The 17382-nt window shown below is 36.8% G+C and overlaps 1 protein-coding gene across 1 annotated transcript; it reads left to right on the top strand.

Annotated features, from left to right (window-relative positions):
• Nucleotides 1-1410: 1410 nt before the first annotated feature.
• Nucleotides 1411-16775, top strand: LOC130217307 (protein-L-isoaspartate O-methyltransferase domain-containing protein 2). The gene is made up of 6 exons (XM_056449393.1): nt 1411-1565; nt 7810-8171; nt 9544-9646; nt 9736-9907; nt 10851-10974; nt 13605-16775. Exons 2-6 carry the CDS (start codon nt 7865-7867, stop codon nt 14084-14086), a joined length of 1188 nt encoding a protein of 395 aa, XP_056305368.1. The 5' UTR covers nt 1411-1565; nt 7810-7864; the 3' UTR covers nt 14087-16775.
• The last annotated feature ends 607 nt before the right edge of the window (nt 16776-17382 follow it).

Here is a 17382-nt window from a genome sequence, read left to right as displayed (position 1 = left end):
GTTCATTCCGCTGTGGCGACCCCAGGTTAATAAAGGGACTAAGCTGAAAAAAAAATGAATGAATGATTCAGTCTGTTATTGATGTATTTGATTACTAATATAGAATTAATATACAGAATTTGTAAAGAATTAAGTCTTAACTTTCATTAAAGTATTTTATCTTTGTCAGCATTACAATCCTACAGCTGTGATTAGAGATTTGTAGTCTTTTTTTAGAGAGAATTACAGCTGTGTGACTGACAACAAACAGCAGCGTTTGCTACTATTTCCAAATGAAACCTTTTTACATACTGACCTCTGCTGGAGAAAATAAGACACTGCCATACGAAACCACGGTGATGGAGGGGAAAAATACTTAAATTTATAGTTTGCTGGAAGCATACATTTGAGCTAGGATGAAAAAAACGTTAATTAACAAGAAAAAGTAGCAAATAGGATCATAAGAACTGAGTGCTTATAATTACTAACGTTAAATCATGATCGAAGGATTTTCAACTTTGGAGATTTACGTTAAAACGTGAGCAAAACTCATGTTATACAGTTGATTAATCTTTTTAGCCACCCAATATGCATAAATAATGTGTTTTTGACTGTTCTCATGTTTTCTTACCTTCAGCAGAGAGTGTGAACTTCGTGAAGTCGATGAATCTGCGTTGGACTGAAATAAAGTTGTAGGGACTGGCGGGAATTCCTCGAACAATTGCTGTCTGTGCCGACGCGGACTGAACGAGTCGCAAGTTCATCACGTCACGTCAATCTGACAACGAGAAAATATACTATATTATTATTATTATTATTATTATTATTATTATTATTATTATTATTATTATTATTATTATTATTATTAATAATAATAATTCATTAACAAAAGCGAAGTTGTAAAAAAGCTAAATCACCATTCACAATTTCAATTATTAGTACTTTTTATTATTTACACCGATGTTGTCTTGCTTTAGAAACAGAGGAAACTATATTTCAAAAAAGAAAACCATAAATCATATATAAATCTTTGATGATTTGTGTTGATTAAACATAATTTGGTGTGACTTTCATTAGTACAGTTAAGTTTGTGTTGACAACGTTTAGGGAAAAGGGGTCTGCGTCCACGTACAAAGTGGTGTAGCTCTACTAAAATATAACGAAACAAAACTACAAGTGTAAACCACCCTTAAAAAGTCTCCCAATAGGGTTGTAAAATATAATAAAATATTAAGAAACGAAAGTTGAATTTATATTTTAATGTAATTTAGTTAATTTAATTTAGTTTAACTTAGTTTACTTTCATTTTAATTTAAAGCATGAATGAATGATTCATTCAAGTGAATCTTTTTTTCTGTGAAAAGACTCAAAAGCTCCGCGACACGAATCGAATCTCAACAAATCTTTTGACGTCGATGTGCGTGTGACGTCAGCGCGTCAGCTGGTTTATGTTTACATCGCATCTAATATTCGCAGTCAAGTTAGGCGTTATTGTGCTCGGATCCAAACACACGACATACGCTTTAATGTGATCGATGGACATTGTTAGTTTGTACGAGACAACCGCCGAGGCCCGCAATCACACGGTAAGATGCTGACTGCGCAGCGGGAATGAATGCGCTCAGTGTGACCGGAGACTCTTTTGTTTATGTCGGTGGTTGAGCAAAGCTTGCCCTCGTGCACAGACAGACTGCAATTTACTGTTGTTATAGATGTGACCTAAATATGACGGTTACTCGGTTACAACATGTAGAAAGCGCGCGTCCACATTCCTCTCTGCTTTGTTCTCTAACGTTACAGATGTTTGTTTGCGCGATCGGGTTGATTCTGTTGACTGAATGTGATGTTCGGTACTGTGTGTCGCACCGTGCACGGTTGTTTGTTTGTTATAAATAGTTGATGGATGCCATCACGTCATTAGTAGTTCAATACTGTAAGATTAAAATGCAAAGTGATCGAGTCTGTTATATAATGTGCAGTATATTGAGAGTTTATTTTTCTATTTGGTACGTAAAAGTTGACGAGCTACCTATTTCTGTATTCCTGATATCTCAGTCTGTTGTATTTTTTATGATTTTGTTAGCCTGGTGAAAGGGATGGTTCACTCAAACTGAAAATTCTGTCATCATATACTTGCCCTTCACTAGTTCCAAACTTGTTTTTCTGTTGAACACAGAAGAAGATATTTTGAAGAAAGTTGGATACCTGTAACCAATGACAACTTTTTTCTACTATGGAAGTCACTGGTTACTGGTCACAGGTGTTAAGCTTTCTTCAAAATAGTGTTTAATAGAATAAAGTAATCATAAATGTTTGTCACCATTAAGGGTGATTAAATAGTAAATGTTCAGCTTTTGGTGAACTATCCCTTTAGGTTTGTTTATTAGTTAGACTATGTGGCTAGTTCAACATGCTGTGATTTTGTTTCAAAGAAAAGTAATTATGTTGTTGTGCGTTTATCTTTTATGATTCTCTTTGATTAGTCCATCGAATCATGCCATGATTTAAAAATAATAGTCAGTCTGACTATATGTTGTATTTCTGGTCAAATGTGTTAATGGTTGGAAACTGTCAGGTGTAATTAGTAACAAAGTATTAAGTAGTTCTGTATTTAGATTACCTTTCTGCAGAATCAATTTTTAGGTAAATTAATTACAGTTATTTTTAATGTATTTGATTTTGACAGTAATACAATTTCAGAGAAACAGAGTATTTGTGGTTTTTGTTATATAAATATATTTTGCATAATAACTCTATTTTTTCATTGCTTTGAAATATGTTGTTTTTGCATATATTGTTTGTTTATTACTCTTTGTGTTATAATCTTTAATTATCTTTGAAAACTGTAAAAACAAAAGTTTAGTGTCATAAAAACGGCATTAAATAGAAATGATTCAACAAGGATGCATTTAATTGATCAGAAGTGACTGTATGTCACTGTATATACTGTAAAAAAGATAGGAAAAATTATTTTTTAAGGTACTTTATGACATATTGCCATATGGCAACAACATCCAACAATGGATCCTACTTGGAGATTTCTAATTTAGAACTTTCCTTATAATTAATAATTGTGTTGTTTAAAATGATTTAATTGGTGTTGCAGTATTATAAGCTTTAATACACAACTTATAATTGACACCTTATACATATTTTCCAACAACTCATATTCCAACAGCTTTCATTTATTCCATTCTTTTTTGCTGAACATTACTAAAAACATTCATAATGTTGTATTATCATGTATACTACATAAAGTGGATATAAATATTTTCTACAGTAAATATAACAAATAAATAACAAGTCTAGTATATCCAGATGCTTCAGAATTATGTAGCTACTAGCTAACAATGTTTATATTCTATATACTATACTACGCCAGTCTTATCTGCCTCTGAGCTAACTTACCTGAACTGTCTCTGTCAATTGTGCAGTCTGCATCATTGTCATGGTCACTAAAACCCATCCCTTCCTTACTTTCATCTGCAGGAAGAGTCAGTTCTGTCCTTTCCTTCTTTCACTTACCATAGAAAATGGTGGTGCTTGCTAATACAGTGTTCTTTGTATTATATTCAAAAGTAGTATTGCCATTAAAACTAGATTTTATCCATAATGCAAATTCCATTAACATACAACTAATCAATATTTTATTACTAGCATTCATGTTGTTATTGTTACAACCTAAAAGTTAACAGCTGACCTTGCTAGCTAGCTAACCCATTGCAATATTGCACGTTCCACTGTTGCAGAGTGTTGCCATTTGGCAGCACATACATTTTATCGATTTACAAAAAGTAATTTGATAAAAAAAAAAAAATTGAGTAGTGAATATGTCATCATAAATCACTGGAAGTGACGTTTCAGATTTTTTTTGTGGATCTGACATCATTTGATCCTTTGTTTATATTGACGTTTACATTTGCATGCAGCATCCACTCACAATAAACATCAGTTTGTCAGAAATCACGCTACAGAAAAACACAGCATGTCATGTGGCTTAACCAAAGCACATCTTTGGCTACACTAAGGTCTTCTCTTTCCAACAAAATAAATTAAATGTTGGTCTTAAAGAAACAGTGGCAGGGAAATGTATATAAATATCATGTTGCCATATGGTAACACCATGCGGTAGAGGTTTAAGGGTGTAAATCATGTATAAAAATAATAATAAATAGTAAGCAAAAATACTTAAAGTCAAATAAACAGTGCTAAATGTTTTTCCAGAAAGTCAGTGGCATGTGGTACCCCTCTCACTTCTCTTACACTTCTAGCCCATCAATAACTACGCCAGTGCGGAGAGTCAAACAGTATTCAGGTAAAGAAATTGAATAATAAAATGTAACATAACACTGTATTAATTCAGTAAATTTCTCAGTACTGGGTTGTGGCTGGAAGGGCATTCGCTGCGTAAAACATATGCCGGAATAGTTGGTGGTTCATTCCACTATGGCGACCCCTGACAAAAAAGGGACTAAGCCTGAGGAAAATGAATGAATGAATGAATAATTCAGTAAAAGAATTCCTCATTAAAGTTACAAATGTGCTTTTTTTGTGCCTAAATACTTTAAATGCCTTTAAAACATGCACATGATAATTTTTCGCTAGTTATGGTTATACTTTGCAATGACTCCACAAATCTCATGTATGCTCAACTATTGTGCTGATTAATTAAAATCTCAACTCAAAATTGGCAGTCAATGGTTATATTTTCAGCTTTCTTCAAACCATCTTTGTGTGTGTGTGTGTGTGTGTGTGTGCGTGCGTGCGTGTTCAACAGAAGAACCTCATAAAGGTTTATAACCACATGAGGGAGAGTAAATACTTAAGCTTATATTTAAATGTGTCTCCACTATACCCCTGTGCCTGGCATCCGCTTGCCAGACTGACATTTTAACAATACTCTGTGCCAACAGTTGAAGTCGGGACACAACAGCATGCCACTTTTTTTTTTACTTGGCATTGTCTGACCTCTAAAAATAGAGAGTGAGAAGTATATTATTGTCAGGTTTGTTGACATGTCTGTTCAGCTCAGATTTCTATCATGCTGCTGTGTCTCATTAAAGATTTAGCAGTCTTAAAGATCATTCGTTGCTTTCTTGCCACCTGCTAGACCGCAAACCGTTGGAGGTGTCATTTACAACTAAATAAAAACTCATTTTAAAACCACTGCTATAGATTCATTGTCTTTACACATTGTATGATAACTAGCCTAAACTTCATATTGATGTTCTAAACACAGATTTCATAAATTATGTATGATTTATGATTATAAATAATTAAGAAACGACAGTAACTCGTTCACTTTAATTTTTTTGTGCTGTTGATTTCGGAAGTCACTTTTCCCCTAATAGAAAAATAATGTCTGATCAATTCAAAAGTCATGAAATAAATAACTAACTGCATGGTAATTACAAACTTTGATTTTAAGCAGGGAAGATGGGAAAATCAGAAAAAAAAAATAATATGCAAGGCTGTGTAATAGTTCATTAGTAGCTTTATTTAGGGAAACTAGAATACAGTACAATTCCATGAAACACTGTAAGCAGCATTATATCAAATTTAATATGAAATGTAGCATATCACATATACAAAAAATATATTTTAAAAGACGTTTATTTTTAAGTTGAAATGAGCTAATTAAATTACAAAATAAAAGTATTTTGAAAGTTTCTTAGCATGCAGTTAAATGCGCATTGTTCCTTGCAGAGCTAATTTGCTTGCGACTGTCTGATTTGTGCCTTTTTTTTTGCACTTCATTATAATGTAGGCTAGTTTATCACCACAAGTTTAGCTGTGAAATATTTTATGCTAAGCTAAGTTAACATATGTTAAATGTATACCTTGGATGGAACGATCGGCCTCTTTAAAGGAATAGTTCACTCGAAATTGAAAACAATACCATCATTTACCCTCAAGCCATGCTAGGTATATATGCCTTTCTTTTAATATGATGAACACAATTGGGGTTATAAAATATTCTGCCCCTTTCTAGCATTTCAATGGCAGTAAATGGTGCCCGAGATTTAAAAGCTTCAAAAAGCATATCCTTCCAACATAAAAACAATCCACTGGGTTAACAATTGCTTTCTGAAGTGATTTGAAGGGTCCAAAAAGTAACTCAGGGTTATACAAAGAGTGGCTAACACAAAATCCATACATTCCATCTACAGTAATATTTCACACTCAATACTCTACAATTGCTATGGTATAAATTCAACACTACAATATACAAGAGAGAGAGATCGACTCAGAAAGTCATTTACCAGTTTAATAATGATTTGATCAGCTGTAATTAGAAATTACGCTGTTTTAAACTTCTAAAGGATTATTATGCGGTCTCTGTCGCATAATAATAAACAATTACATTCTTGACTAAAAAAGCCTCAAAAGTACATTATGTTGTCCAACAGCAGCAATATTTGTCAAACTGTAGATATATATTTCAGAAGACATTCATTAATCCACTGGATTCAAATGGATTTAGGGCTGCATGATATTAGAAAAATGTAACATTGTGATATTTTTTTATTCTCCGATATGAATACAATTTTACTATTTGGAAAGAAATTATGATTTTAAAATAGCTTGGGATGATTCTGTGCAGTTCATCTGCATAAAATATAATAAGCAATCTACAAACAGATAAATTCAGTAAAGAAGAAGATACTAATTAAATAAACAGTGTTTTACTGTTTACCAAGAAAACTAACTGTATTCAGTCCAATAGTTACTGTATTCAGTTATAAAGCTTTCCGTTTAACTGTATTCAGGTAGTACTTGAATAATCAAATGTAAAATGTCTTTGTTGAATAAGCAATAAAATTAATTATTATTATATCTCCAAACAGTACAATTTCTTACGCATGACTGCTTAAAAAATGATCAGTTATAATCCAGACTCATATTCTGTGATGTGATTATTGCCAATGATCAAATTGCGATATTGATGCTGAAACAATATATTGTGCAGCCCTATATGGATTGCTTTTGTGCTTAATGGATGCGTTTTGGAGGCTTCAAAAACTTGAGCACCGTTCACTGCCATTATAAAGCTAGAAAAGCCAGGGTATAACATCATTTAATCTATCAGAAACAAGAAAGACATCTACAAATGAAGAGTTCAGATGCAAAAGCCTCTAAATGTCATCTGAAAATTTTCTCAGGCACCTGTGTGAAGGTTCAGTTGTTTGACATTTATGGTGATTATTAATAGATTTTTGCATTGCTTTTAAAATGAATACCTCAAATAAACATATTTTAGAGCAGTGGTTCTCAAACTGGCTTTATTCTAGTGGTACGCGGAGAAATCGCTGAATAAATAACTTTTAAAAGCACATTTTAATTTAAACGTTGATGTTTTATTTATCTTTTTTTTTTTCACCTGTATGCACAGTGCAGTGTTAATGATCAAACTTTTTATAATGTTTAAAGTGGCTGACAATAATAAATATTCATAATAATAAGAATAAATCTGCCTGGTTTTTGAACCATGTAGAGCTGTAGCTGCTTAATTAGGCCTACTCCCCTACTGTATTTCAATACCGGTCATTATGGTGGTACTTGGAGAGACAATTATTTTCTGAGGTGGTACTTAGTGAAAAAAGTTTGAGAACCACTGTTTTAGAGGAACAGTTCAGATGGCACTTAGAGGGTTTTCCATCTAAACTTCTCACATGTCATATCTTGAGGGTGAGTCAATTCTAATATTATTTTGATTGAACTATCCTGGTAAAAACTTAAAATTAATACACAATAAACTAATCGCACTTTAACAATAATTCTCTACTATTTCAGATGTTCTGCATTGAGATGTTTTGCTCTTCTCTCCAGACAGTGATCGGCTCTCCTCCTCAGGACTGTCCTTAAAGGCTCTTCTGCGTTGATCATGGGTGGAGCTGTGAGCGCGGGTGAGGACAACGATGAGCTGATTGACAACCTGAAGGAGGCCCATTACATCCGCTCCGATCTGGTGGAGAGGGCCTTCCGAGCCATCGACAGAGCCGACTATTACCTGGAGGAGTACCGTGACAGTGCTTATAAAGACCTGGCCTGGAGGCACGGAAACCTCCATCTGTCTGCTCCATGTATCTACTCAGAGGTGATGGAGGCTTTGGATCTGCAACCTGGCTTGTCTTTTCTCAACTTGGGCAGCGGGACGGGTTATTTGAGCACTATGGTGGGCCTTATACTGGGTGAGTGTAGTTATACTTAAAAAAAAATAATGATAATGAGTTAGTTCACCCTGAAAGGAATATGCTATCCTTGTTTATGATTTATATAAGGGTGAATAAATGATAACAATTTTCATTTAGGCATAAACTAACTATATCTATACATACTAAATATTATTAATCTGCGTTTTCCCATGCTTCACCATGAAAATGGCCAAAACCCCTCTAAAACCAGGCTGGTCAACCAGCCAACCAGCTTAGGCTGGTTTAATCTGTTTTTTTCAGTAGAGATTTTTTGGCGGTTCAATCCGTTGTGGCGACCCCGGATTAATAAAAGGACTAAGCCAAAAAGAAAATGAATGAAGGAATGAAAACAGTGGGTTTAGCTTGTTTTTTTTTCTACTGCGAGCGGATTGGATGTAGTAAAATAGGCATTTCATTCAGCAAATCAAGAGAGTTCTTACATCCTAACAGACATTTCCTCCTCACCATTTCTGTTTGTTGACATAGTGCTGCCAAAATTGACAGTTAAAGAGGCATGGTATGTTAAGTAAGTATGTTAGCCACGCCCAATACATCAGACAGAAGTAATCGGAGAACTTAACTGAAAACAGGAAATGCATTTTCAGATTTTAGTTACAGATTACAAGGGCAAACATTTTTTTTCCTTAATGGCATGCACGGATCAATTGTTTGCCACAAAACTACCAACATTCATTCATTCATTCATTTTCTTTTCAGCTTTGTCCCTTTATTAATCCGAGGTCGCCGCAGGGGAATGAACCGCCAACTTATCCAGCACATGTTTTGCGCAGCGGATGCCCTTCCAGCTGCAACCCATCTGTGGGAAACATCCATTGACACTCATTCACACTCATACACTACGGACAATTTAGCCTACCCAATCCACCTGTACCGCATGTCTTTGGACTGTGGGGGAAACCCACGCGAACGCAGGGAGACCATGCAAACTACACAGAAACACCAACTGACCCAGCCGAGGCTCAAACCAGTGACCTTCTTTGCTGTGAGGCGACAGCACTACCTACTGCGTCGCCCAACTACCAACATGAGCTAACAAAATCCAAAAAGTTTTGATGTTAATTTTGAGCGCAATCTGACTGTGGAAAAAAATGATATATTTAAGAATTATTTTCTGAGAATTAGAATGTTTTTTTTAATACTGTATTTATTTGAAATCAGAGTCTTTTTTTATTACATTTTCCTGTCATTTTAGTCAGATTAGTTTATGCTTGCTGAATAGAAGTATTAATTTCTTTACAAACGGGAAGAAAAATAGCTATTTTGTGTTCTTCCAAGCCTAGATTTACATTTAAAGTGAAAGTGCATCTGAAAATGGACATTTAATATAAATATATGGATTTGTTATCAGGTCCGTTTGGTGTGAATCACGGTGTGGAACTACACACAGATGTGGTTGATTATGCCTATCAGAAACTCGACTACTTTATCAAAAACAGCGACAGCTTTGACAAGTGAGTCATTTCCTGCGCAACTGCTTTAACACTTTCATTGTCAGACTTTTCTTTCTCAATGAATAGGTTTAACAGTTTGAGTTTTGCAGGTTTGAGTTCTGTGAGCCGACCTTTGTTGTGGGGAACTGTCTGGAGATTCCTCCGGAGAGCCGGCAGTACGACAGGGTTTACTGCGGTGCAGGAGTTCAGAAAGAGTATGAGAACTACATGAAGAACCTGCTGAAAGTTGGCGGGATATTAGTTCTCCCCCTGGAGGAGAAGGTAGGTCATGCTTATTCAAGCAAATCATACTGGTATTGCACAGTAGGTTTTAAAGACCACTTGAATATGTTTGATAAGTGTAGTTTTAGTATTTAATTGATTTTAATTGCAGTAAGTGTGTGACAAAACCGCCAGGCAGCTAGCTCTCTGCAACTTTCACATGGTTTCCCACTGAAGCTAAGCAGGGCTGCACCTGGTCAGTACCTGGATGGGAGACCACATGGGAAAGCTAGGTTGTTGGCGTAAGTGGTGTTAATGAGGCCAGCAGGCGGCGCTCAACCTGCGGTCTGTGTGGGTTCTAATGCCCCGGTATAATGATGGGGACTCCATACTCCTCAGTGAGCGCGGTCTTTCAGATGAGACATTAAACCGAGGTCCTGACTCTCTGTGGTCGTTAAAATCCCAGGATGTCCTTCGAAAAATAGAAGGGGTTTAACCTTAAATGTGTCTATTGGCCTCCTAACCATCCCCATATCATAATTGGCTTCATCACTCTGTCTCCTCTCCACCAATCAGCTGATGTGTGGTCTGGTGCAATATGGCTGCCGTTGCGTCATCCAGGTGGGTGCTGCACACTGCTGGTGGATAGGGAGATTCCCCCCTAATATGTAAAGCGCTTATATTACTTTTAAAAGTAACATTAACCAACACTGTAAATCTTATATGTGTGTATGTTTGTTAAAATATACTACCTCAAAATATATTACATTGAAGCTATCAAATTCAATGAAGAAATAAAGGAAATAAGAACAATTCCTGGGGTCCTAAAGAGGATTTTGAGAGCTAAATTAAAATGATTTAATATTTAAACATGTAATTAAAAATGTAAATTAATCAGACAGAATCCGTGTACTTGCTCACAGGAAATTAGTATTCCCATAAGATGATGTATAATTAGTGTAGTAATTATTGTCTTGAAGGCTCATTAGATGCTGTTTTGCAGTTGACCAAGATCACCCGCACAGGTCAGAGTTCCTGGGAGACCAAGAAAATCATCGCTGTGACCTTTGCTCCGCTCGTCCAGCCCAAACAGAATGTCAATGGCAGACCTAGAAGTGTTCCTTTACGTGAGTACACTGGGGAATCATCTGGCCACTGTACTATTGATATTTCAACTATTTAAACGTATGAGTTTCATTTAAATAAGTGAAAATGTTAAAGTTGTAATTTAAATTAAAGGGATAATTTATCCTCGAGCAAGATATATATGACTTTTTTTTCTGAACAGAACAACAATTTTAAAAAGTGTTAAAAGGGTTAGTTCACCCAAAAATGAAAATTCCGTTATTAATTACTCACCCTCATGTCATTCCAAAATCCTGAGACCTTCATTCATCTTCAGAACAGAAATTCAGACATTTTAGATGAAATCTGAGAGTCCCCTCATCCTGCATAGACTGTAACTGTCCTGACTTGTTTAAAAATACTAAAAAAAAAAATCTCAAAACAGTCCATATGCCTTCATCTGTTCAATTGTATTATTATGAAGCTAGCTATGAGAATGTTTTGTGCACACCTAAAATAAAAAACATTTTCCAGCAGTTTTTGGCCTCCTCTGTGTCAGTATAGGGTGCGCATTCACAAGAGTTACACAATGCGTGTCGTGCTCAGTCAAGCTGCTGACTTACACCTTGGATGCGCCTGTGCTTTGTTTTAATCAGAGGAAGTCACAAACTGGCATACAGGGTATACATCAGTGCCTCATGCTCATAAACACGCAACCTACACTGACAATAGGGAGAAGAAACCGTTGAATAAAGTCATTATTTTTGTTTTATGTGAGCACAAAAGTAAATTTTGTCTTCATATTATTCCGTTTAAACCACTAAAGGCATATAGTCTTTTTCTATTTGATGGTTTTTGGTACCTTTTTTCTGAACTAGTCTGGACTAGTTATTGCTGTCTATGGAGGATGAGGGAGCTTTAACATTTAATCCAAAATATCTTAATTTGTCTTTTGAAGATAACCAAAGGTCTCAGGAGATTGGAGCAATGTGAGGGTAAGTAATTAATAACCGAATTTTCATTTTTGGGTGAACTAACCTTTAACTGTGATTAAAAAGCAAAGTCAACAGCTACTTGTACTTGCCAAAAACAAAAATATTACAGGCAAAGCATATTTTATAACCGTGGCTCCTGAATGATATATAGAAGTTGTATTAAGTGAAAAAAATTGTCTATGCATGATAATGGATATTATTGAAACCATCAAATAAATAATAACATAACTGATAGCATTATAACTGTGATGGTTACATCAGAGGAATTATGTTGCTGGAATAATGTTTAGAATATTTTTTGCAAACTAATGAACAGTTAATAATAATATTTACAACCAAAGATTTTTCAGTTCTTATAATATACATATAAAACAACTAGTGAGTGTTTTCACCAGTGCATGCTTGTAATAAACAATAAACAAATAGTGCATGCTTATAATAAGCAGAATGCTTATTTTACAATGATGTGGACGCTGATGTAGTCACCGAAGTTTATACACTACCTGACAAAAGTCTTGTCATCAACCCCAGTTGCAAGAGCAGGGGTGGGCAAACTCGGTCCTGGAGGGCCGGTGTCCTGCATAGTTTAGCTGCAACACTAATCAAACACACATGAACATGCTTATCAGTGTCTTTAAGATCACTAGAAATCTACAAGCAGGTGTGTGTGATTAAAGTTGGAGCTAAACTGTGCAGGACACCGGCCCTCCAGGACCGAGTTTGCCCACCCCTGTGCAAAAGCAACAAATAATAACTTGACTTCTAGTTGATCATTTGGAAAAGTGGCAGAAGGTTGATTTTTCTGTTGAACTGCATCTCAATCATCACAAATACTGTAGAAGACCTACTGGAACCAGCATGAACCCAAGATTCTCATAGATATCAGTCAAGTTGGGTGAAGGAAAAATCATGGTTTGGGGTTACATTCAGTAAGGAGGCGTGCAACAGATCTGCAGAGTGGATGGCAACTTCAACAGCCTGAGGTATCGAGACATTTGTGCTGCTCATTACATTACAAAGCACAGGAGAGGGCAAATTCTTGAGCAGGATAGCACCCCTTCTTCAGTTCCTGAAAGCAAAGAAGGTCAAGGTGCTCCATTATTGGCCCGTCCAATCACCTGACATAAACATTATTGAGCATGTATGAGGTAAGATGGAGGCGGCAATGAAGATGAATCCAAAGATTCTTGATGAACTCTGACAGTCCTGCAAGAACACTTTCTTTGCCATTCTAGATGACTTTATTAATAAGTTATTTGAGTCACTGCAGTCATACACAATATTAATTCTTTTTCCACTGCACCATGACTTTATATTTTATACTGTACATTATTTCTGTTAAGTGACGCGACTTTTGTCTCATCAAAGTCAGACCTTACTGTCCTAATTAAATAATTCAAAATCAAGGCATGATCATATTTTATTTGGGTAAAATAAGCGTAATCTAGAGGCCTTTTCCTTCCATATAAGCCACTTCTGATACTAAATGATCAACTAGAAGTCATTGTTATTTGTTGTTCCTAAAACTTGGATAGGTGACAAGACTTTTGTCTGGTAGTGTTGTATAGTTTTGCATCTAAATAAATGGAAGTTTGCAGCACTAGCTAATAGAACAACAAAGTAAAACCAGACATAAAATCAGCAAGTTAATAAAGTTAGCATCTTCTTTCCTCTCCTACTTGTGTTCTGATTTGCAGCCATTTTTGAGGTGCGGACATTGCAGGACTTGTCACGGATTGCCATCCGCCACACTCTGCGGCAGCCTATAGCAATGGGTGAAGGACGCACAAAGAGACGGGTGTCTTTCCCAGGGGCCCGGGCCATGCACCGCTATGGGCCCCGCTTCGAACGGCGCCGCTTCTGCCGCCGCTTCTACCGCCAATGCGTCAACTCTGTGGTTCTCCACGACTCCATGATTCCCACAGCCATGGACGATTGCAACTACCCTGGAGGAGTGGAAGAGGAAGAGGAGGAAGTGGAAGAGGAAGAAGAAAGGGGCTGCCGGCGAGTGAGAGAAGACCTGCCTGAGGAGGACGAGGAGGGTTCTGGTGAAGAGGAGAAAAGCAAAGGCGGCTGCGCTCGTGTGGAGCCTCCTGTTAATATTCTGAGGGAGAAGATCCTCAGACTGCCATTACCTGAACCCCTGAAGATGTATCTGCTGTATTACAGGGAGAAATGAGACGTGGTCGGAGATCAGACGTGCGGCGTAGCGCTAAGACGATTAGACATGAAGAAAAGCCTTCCTCCTCCACCTCTTCTCAAACTGGATTAGCATGACAATTAAGTCCTCAATTAATGGCATCACGATATCCATGTCTCTTTGAGAAGCAAAGCTCCTTGATTGGGGATGCACAGAAAGGGAACTGAAGGACTGAGCTGGCTTCCAGAATAATCAATGTCGCTTGGGTTTATCCGGCTCTTTTTGTAATTCGGTATTCCCCTCGATTGAGATGATCAAACGTCAACATCACCTACGACACATTGTCCCTGTGGGAATTGCTTGTTGCTGTGCTCTTTTAGAGTAGCGCTGCTTTGGGATGTGGCTTAGTTTGATTTGGTGGATTGAGTATTTTTCAATAGCTTTAAGGTGTGGTCACGTTTTCCGTTGCTTGGCGAAATCCAGTACTTTGGTTAGAATATGAGCAACTGGAAGTTTGACTTGACGAAATGTTCTTCACTCAGATTTTGCTCATGTTCAGGCTGCTCACATGAATTTAACTATTTGAAGCTTTGCTTGGGAGTGACTTCTGTGTAATTGGTGCTTCATGGTTTTGTGAGAATATGAAAATGTGATTCACGCAAATTTGATTTGGGCTGCACTATAAATCACATGCGATTGTTGTGTATATTTGTCAGTAAAGCCCACTCTAGTAATCAACTGTAAATCTCCATGTTACAACCTCCTGGCTCAAGAAAGTAGCAACAAAACCAAATAAAGATCCACTTCAGAAAATCAAATCAACTTAAATATATTTAATAAAAAATTAAGTGAAATGATGCATAAATATAAACTCCAGAGCTGAAGAGGGAAGGATGAACACCCACAGTCCTGTTCTCTTGGTCTTTATCCAAACGCACATCAGAGGTAACACTCCGCACCTGGTCCAAACGCAATCACGGCAAAACATTGCACCTGTTCAACACTCCAGAAGAATACCAGATCATGGAACACCTCCATCTAGTGGACACTGGTTAACAGAACCTTACGACCGTCACACTCTAGCATATGGGAACAGATAAAGCAGTGTTTACTGTATAGAGCCATATGCTTATTTCACGCGGCCGCTATTTTAAAGAACCAAAGCGAGGCTGCGGTGGGAAGAAACCCGGAAGTATAGGATCAGCACTGTACACATTGCAACAACATGCTATGGACTACAAATTTCCAGCTGTTGCTGCGATTTCAAAATGCAGAAATGGTGTAAACATCACTTTAATATAATTCAGTTCAGTTTAATTTAAACAATTAAAAGCATATTAGACATCAAACAACATCACAATCTCTTTAAGAGTGTCCTCCTAGGCTTCAGTTCATGGCACCAGGTAAACACTGAGGAAGCTTCTCTGCTTTAGCCTATAGTAACCCAGTGAACAATTAAAACAATGCAGTCCTCTGTAGCACTAATAGTTTTGTCCCGGTGCTGAAGTTTTAAAAGCGTCCATTTCCTGCTAACATTTAAGCGCTACTGAGCGCGTTCTTAAACAGCTGATTTGCCATAGTATTCACTGCTCTTCACAGATTGCAAACACTGATATACACGGACACTGAAGCGTTTTAAAGCCGTGAAGATCAGACGATTCATCAAGCGGATCGCTTGTTTGCACTCGGTAAACATCAGTGAAGTACGATTAAACTGATGACCTTCACGGCCAGTCACAATCATTTCTGTTGAGCACGTGAACACAATGGCAAATCAGTGCTGTTTAAGAACGCCATCAACAGTGCCTCAAATGTTAACAGGAAATGGACGTTTTTTTTTAAAATTTCAGTACCTAAATTTTGTATCGTGACATGTCTAACATAGTAAAAGAATCAGTTCATTAACTTGAGTTTGATGAATGGCATCTAAAACGTGTGTTTGGCAAAGAAAATGTTAGCTAACTAGAGCCATTTCCCTTAACTTAGCTGAAAACGAGGTCCGATATCCTTTTTTGTTTTCACTATTCATTCAGAACAGACCTTCGGGTCACTCGGGAGGTGGTAAAGGTATAAATTTGTGTCACTTTCTCTGATAACTGATTATACAGCCAGGTACACAACATCCTGTGTGACTCAAACGATACTTCGAGGTTTCTTCCCACCGCAGCCTCGATTTCGCCGTTTAAAATGGCAGCCGTGTGAAATCAGTCTATAGTTTGCTGTCAGGCTACGCTAAATACCACATCAAATTAGGCATGACACGATAACCCGTTTCAAGGTTTACTGCGGTTTGGAAAAGTCAAAGTTTTAAAACCTCTAAAATTTTCTTCTATACCGTTCCTACAGCATACTTTTTATTTATGTGTTTTTATGATTGTTTTATTTAATTTTTTTAGGGCAAAGCTATTGGTCAGGCCACGATTCAGAATCGTGAACAAATCACTTATAAAACAACATCCAAGTATGCTATAGAGCTGTACAGTGCAGTGGCTTTATTTTATATCCAAAGAAAAGAAAGATCTCCAAAGATAGAAGATAGAAACTAATGAATTGGCAGAAGTCAACGATTTAGTTGAATTTAGAGGATGTACCGACTATATTTTTTGCGGCGCGGGAATAAATTTCCAAATAAAACGCGGTAGAGGTCGGTAACTCTGGTGTAATTTGAACGGTAGCGGGTGGTCTGACAATATAGTGCTCCTGATAATATATGATTTGATATATGAAACACAATCAGTAGTTGGGAAATATATTGAGTGAGTATATGTTTGTAATTCTGAATTTGAAAGAGCCTTACCAGCCACAAACCTTACCACACGTCACGCAGCACTTATGTCTCATCACAAAGGGGCAAACAAAACTGACATTTAGCCTCCAGTCCTTGCACAACCTACACTTTTATCTGTTATCTCTCTCTTTTTGTGACCAATTTTAATGCGAGATTTTGGAAACCAGATCTAAATTTAGCAGGAATGGTCGGGTCAGGTAGAAAACGAGGCAGGTCGGGCAGCAGGTGAACAAAGACTGAATATACAGCGGGAGCGGTCAGGTGCGGAATAAAACCTGGCGGGACTATAAATTCAATCCCACACAGATCTCTAGTTGAATTATTTAGTCTGACATATTTACTCTTCCAGAATATTTTAAATGTTTATTAAAATAAAATATGTTGTGTTTAATGGGGGGAAAAGTTGTTGTTTTTTACCCCAACATTTAAAATGAAACATATTTTAGAGCAGTAATCACAATACTGTCATACCGTGAATCCGTGATATTTTAATCCAAGGTTATTTATAGCTGTTTGCGTACTTAGTGAACTACAGTGCTTAGTAAAT

This window comes from Danio aesculapii, chromosome 23 (assembly GCF_903798145.1).
Source record: "Danio aesculapii chromosome 23, fDanAes4.1, whole genome shotgun sequence".
NCBI lineage: Eukaryota > Metazoa > Chordata > Actinopteri > Cypriniformes > Danionidae > Danio > Danio aesculapii.
Note: the sequence above shows the minus strand (reverse complement) of the source record. Positions and strands in the feature narration are given on the sequence as shown.

Excerpts from the sequence above, each read along its gene's own strand:
- LOC130217307 (XM_056449393.1), top strand. The coding sequence starts at position 7,865 with ATGGGTGGAGCTGTGAGCGCGGGTGAGGACAACGATGAGCTGATTGAC. Across the intron at positions 8,172-9,543 it reads TATGGTGGGCCTTATACTGG|GTCCGTTTGGTGTGAATCAC; the intron begins GTGAGTGTAGTT and ends ATTTGTTATCAG. Across the intron at positions 10,975-13,604 it reads ACCTAGAAGTGTTCCTTTAC|CCATTTTTGAGGTGCGGACA; the intron begins GTGAGTACACTG and ends TCTGATTTGCAG.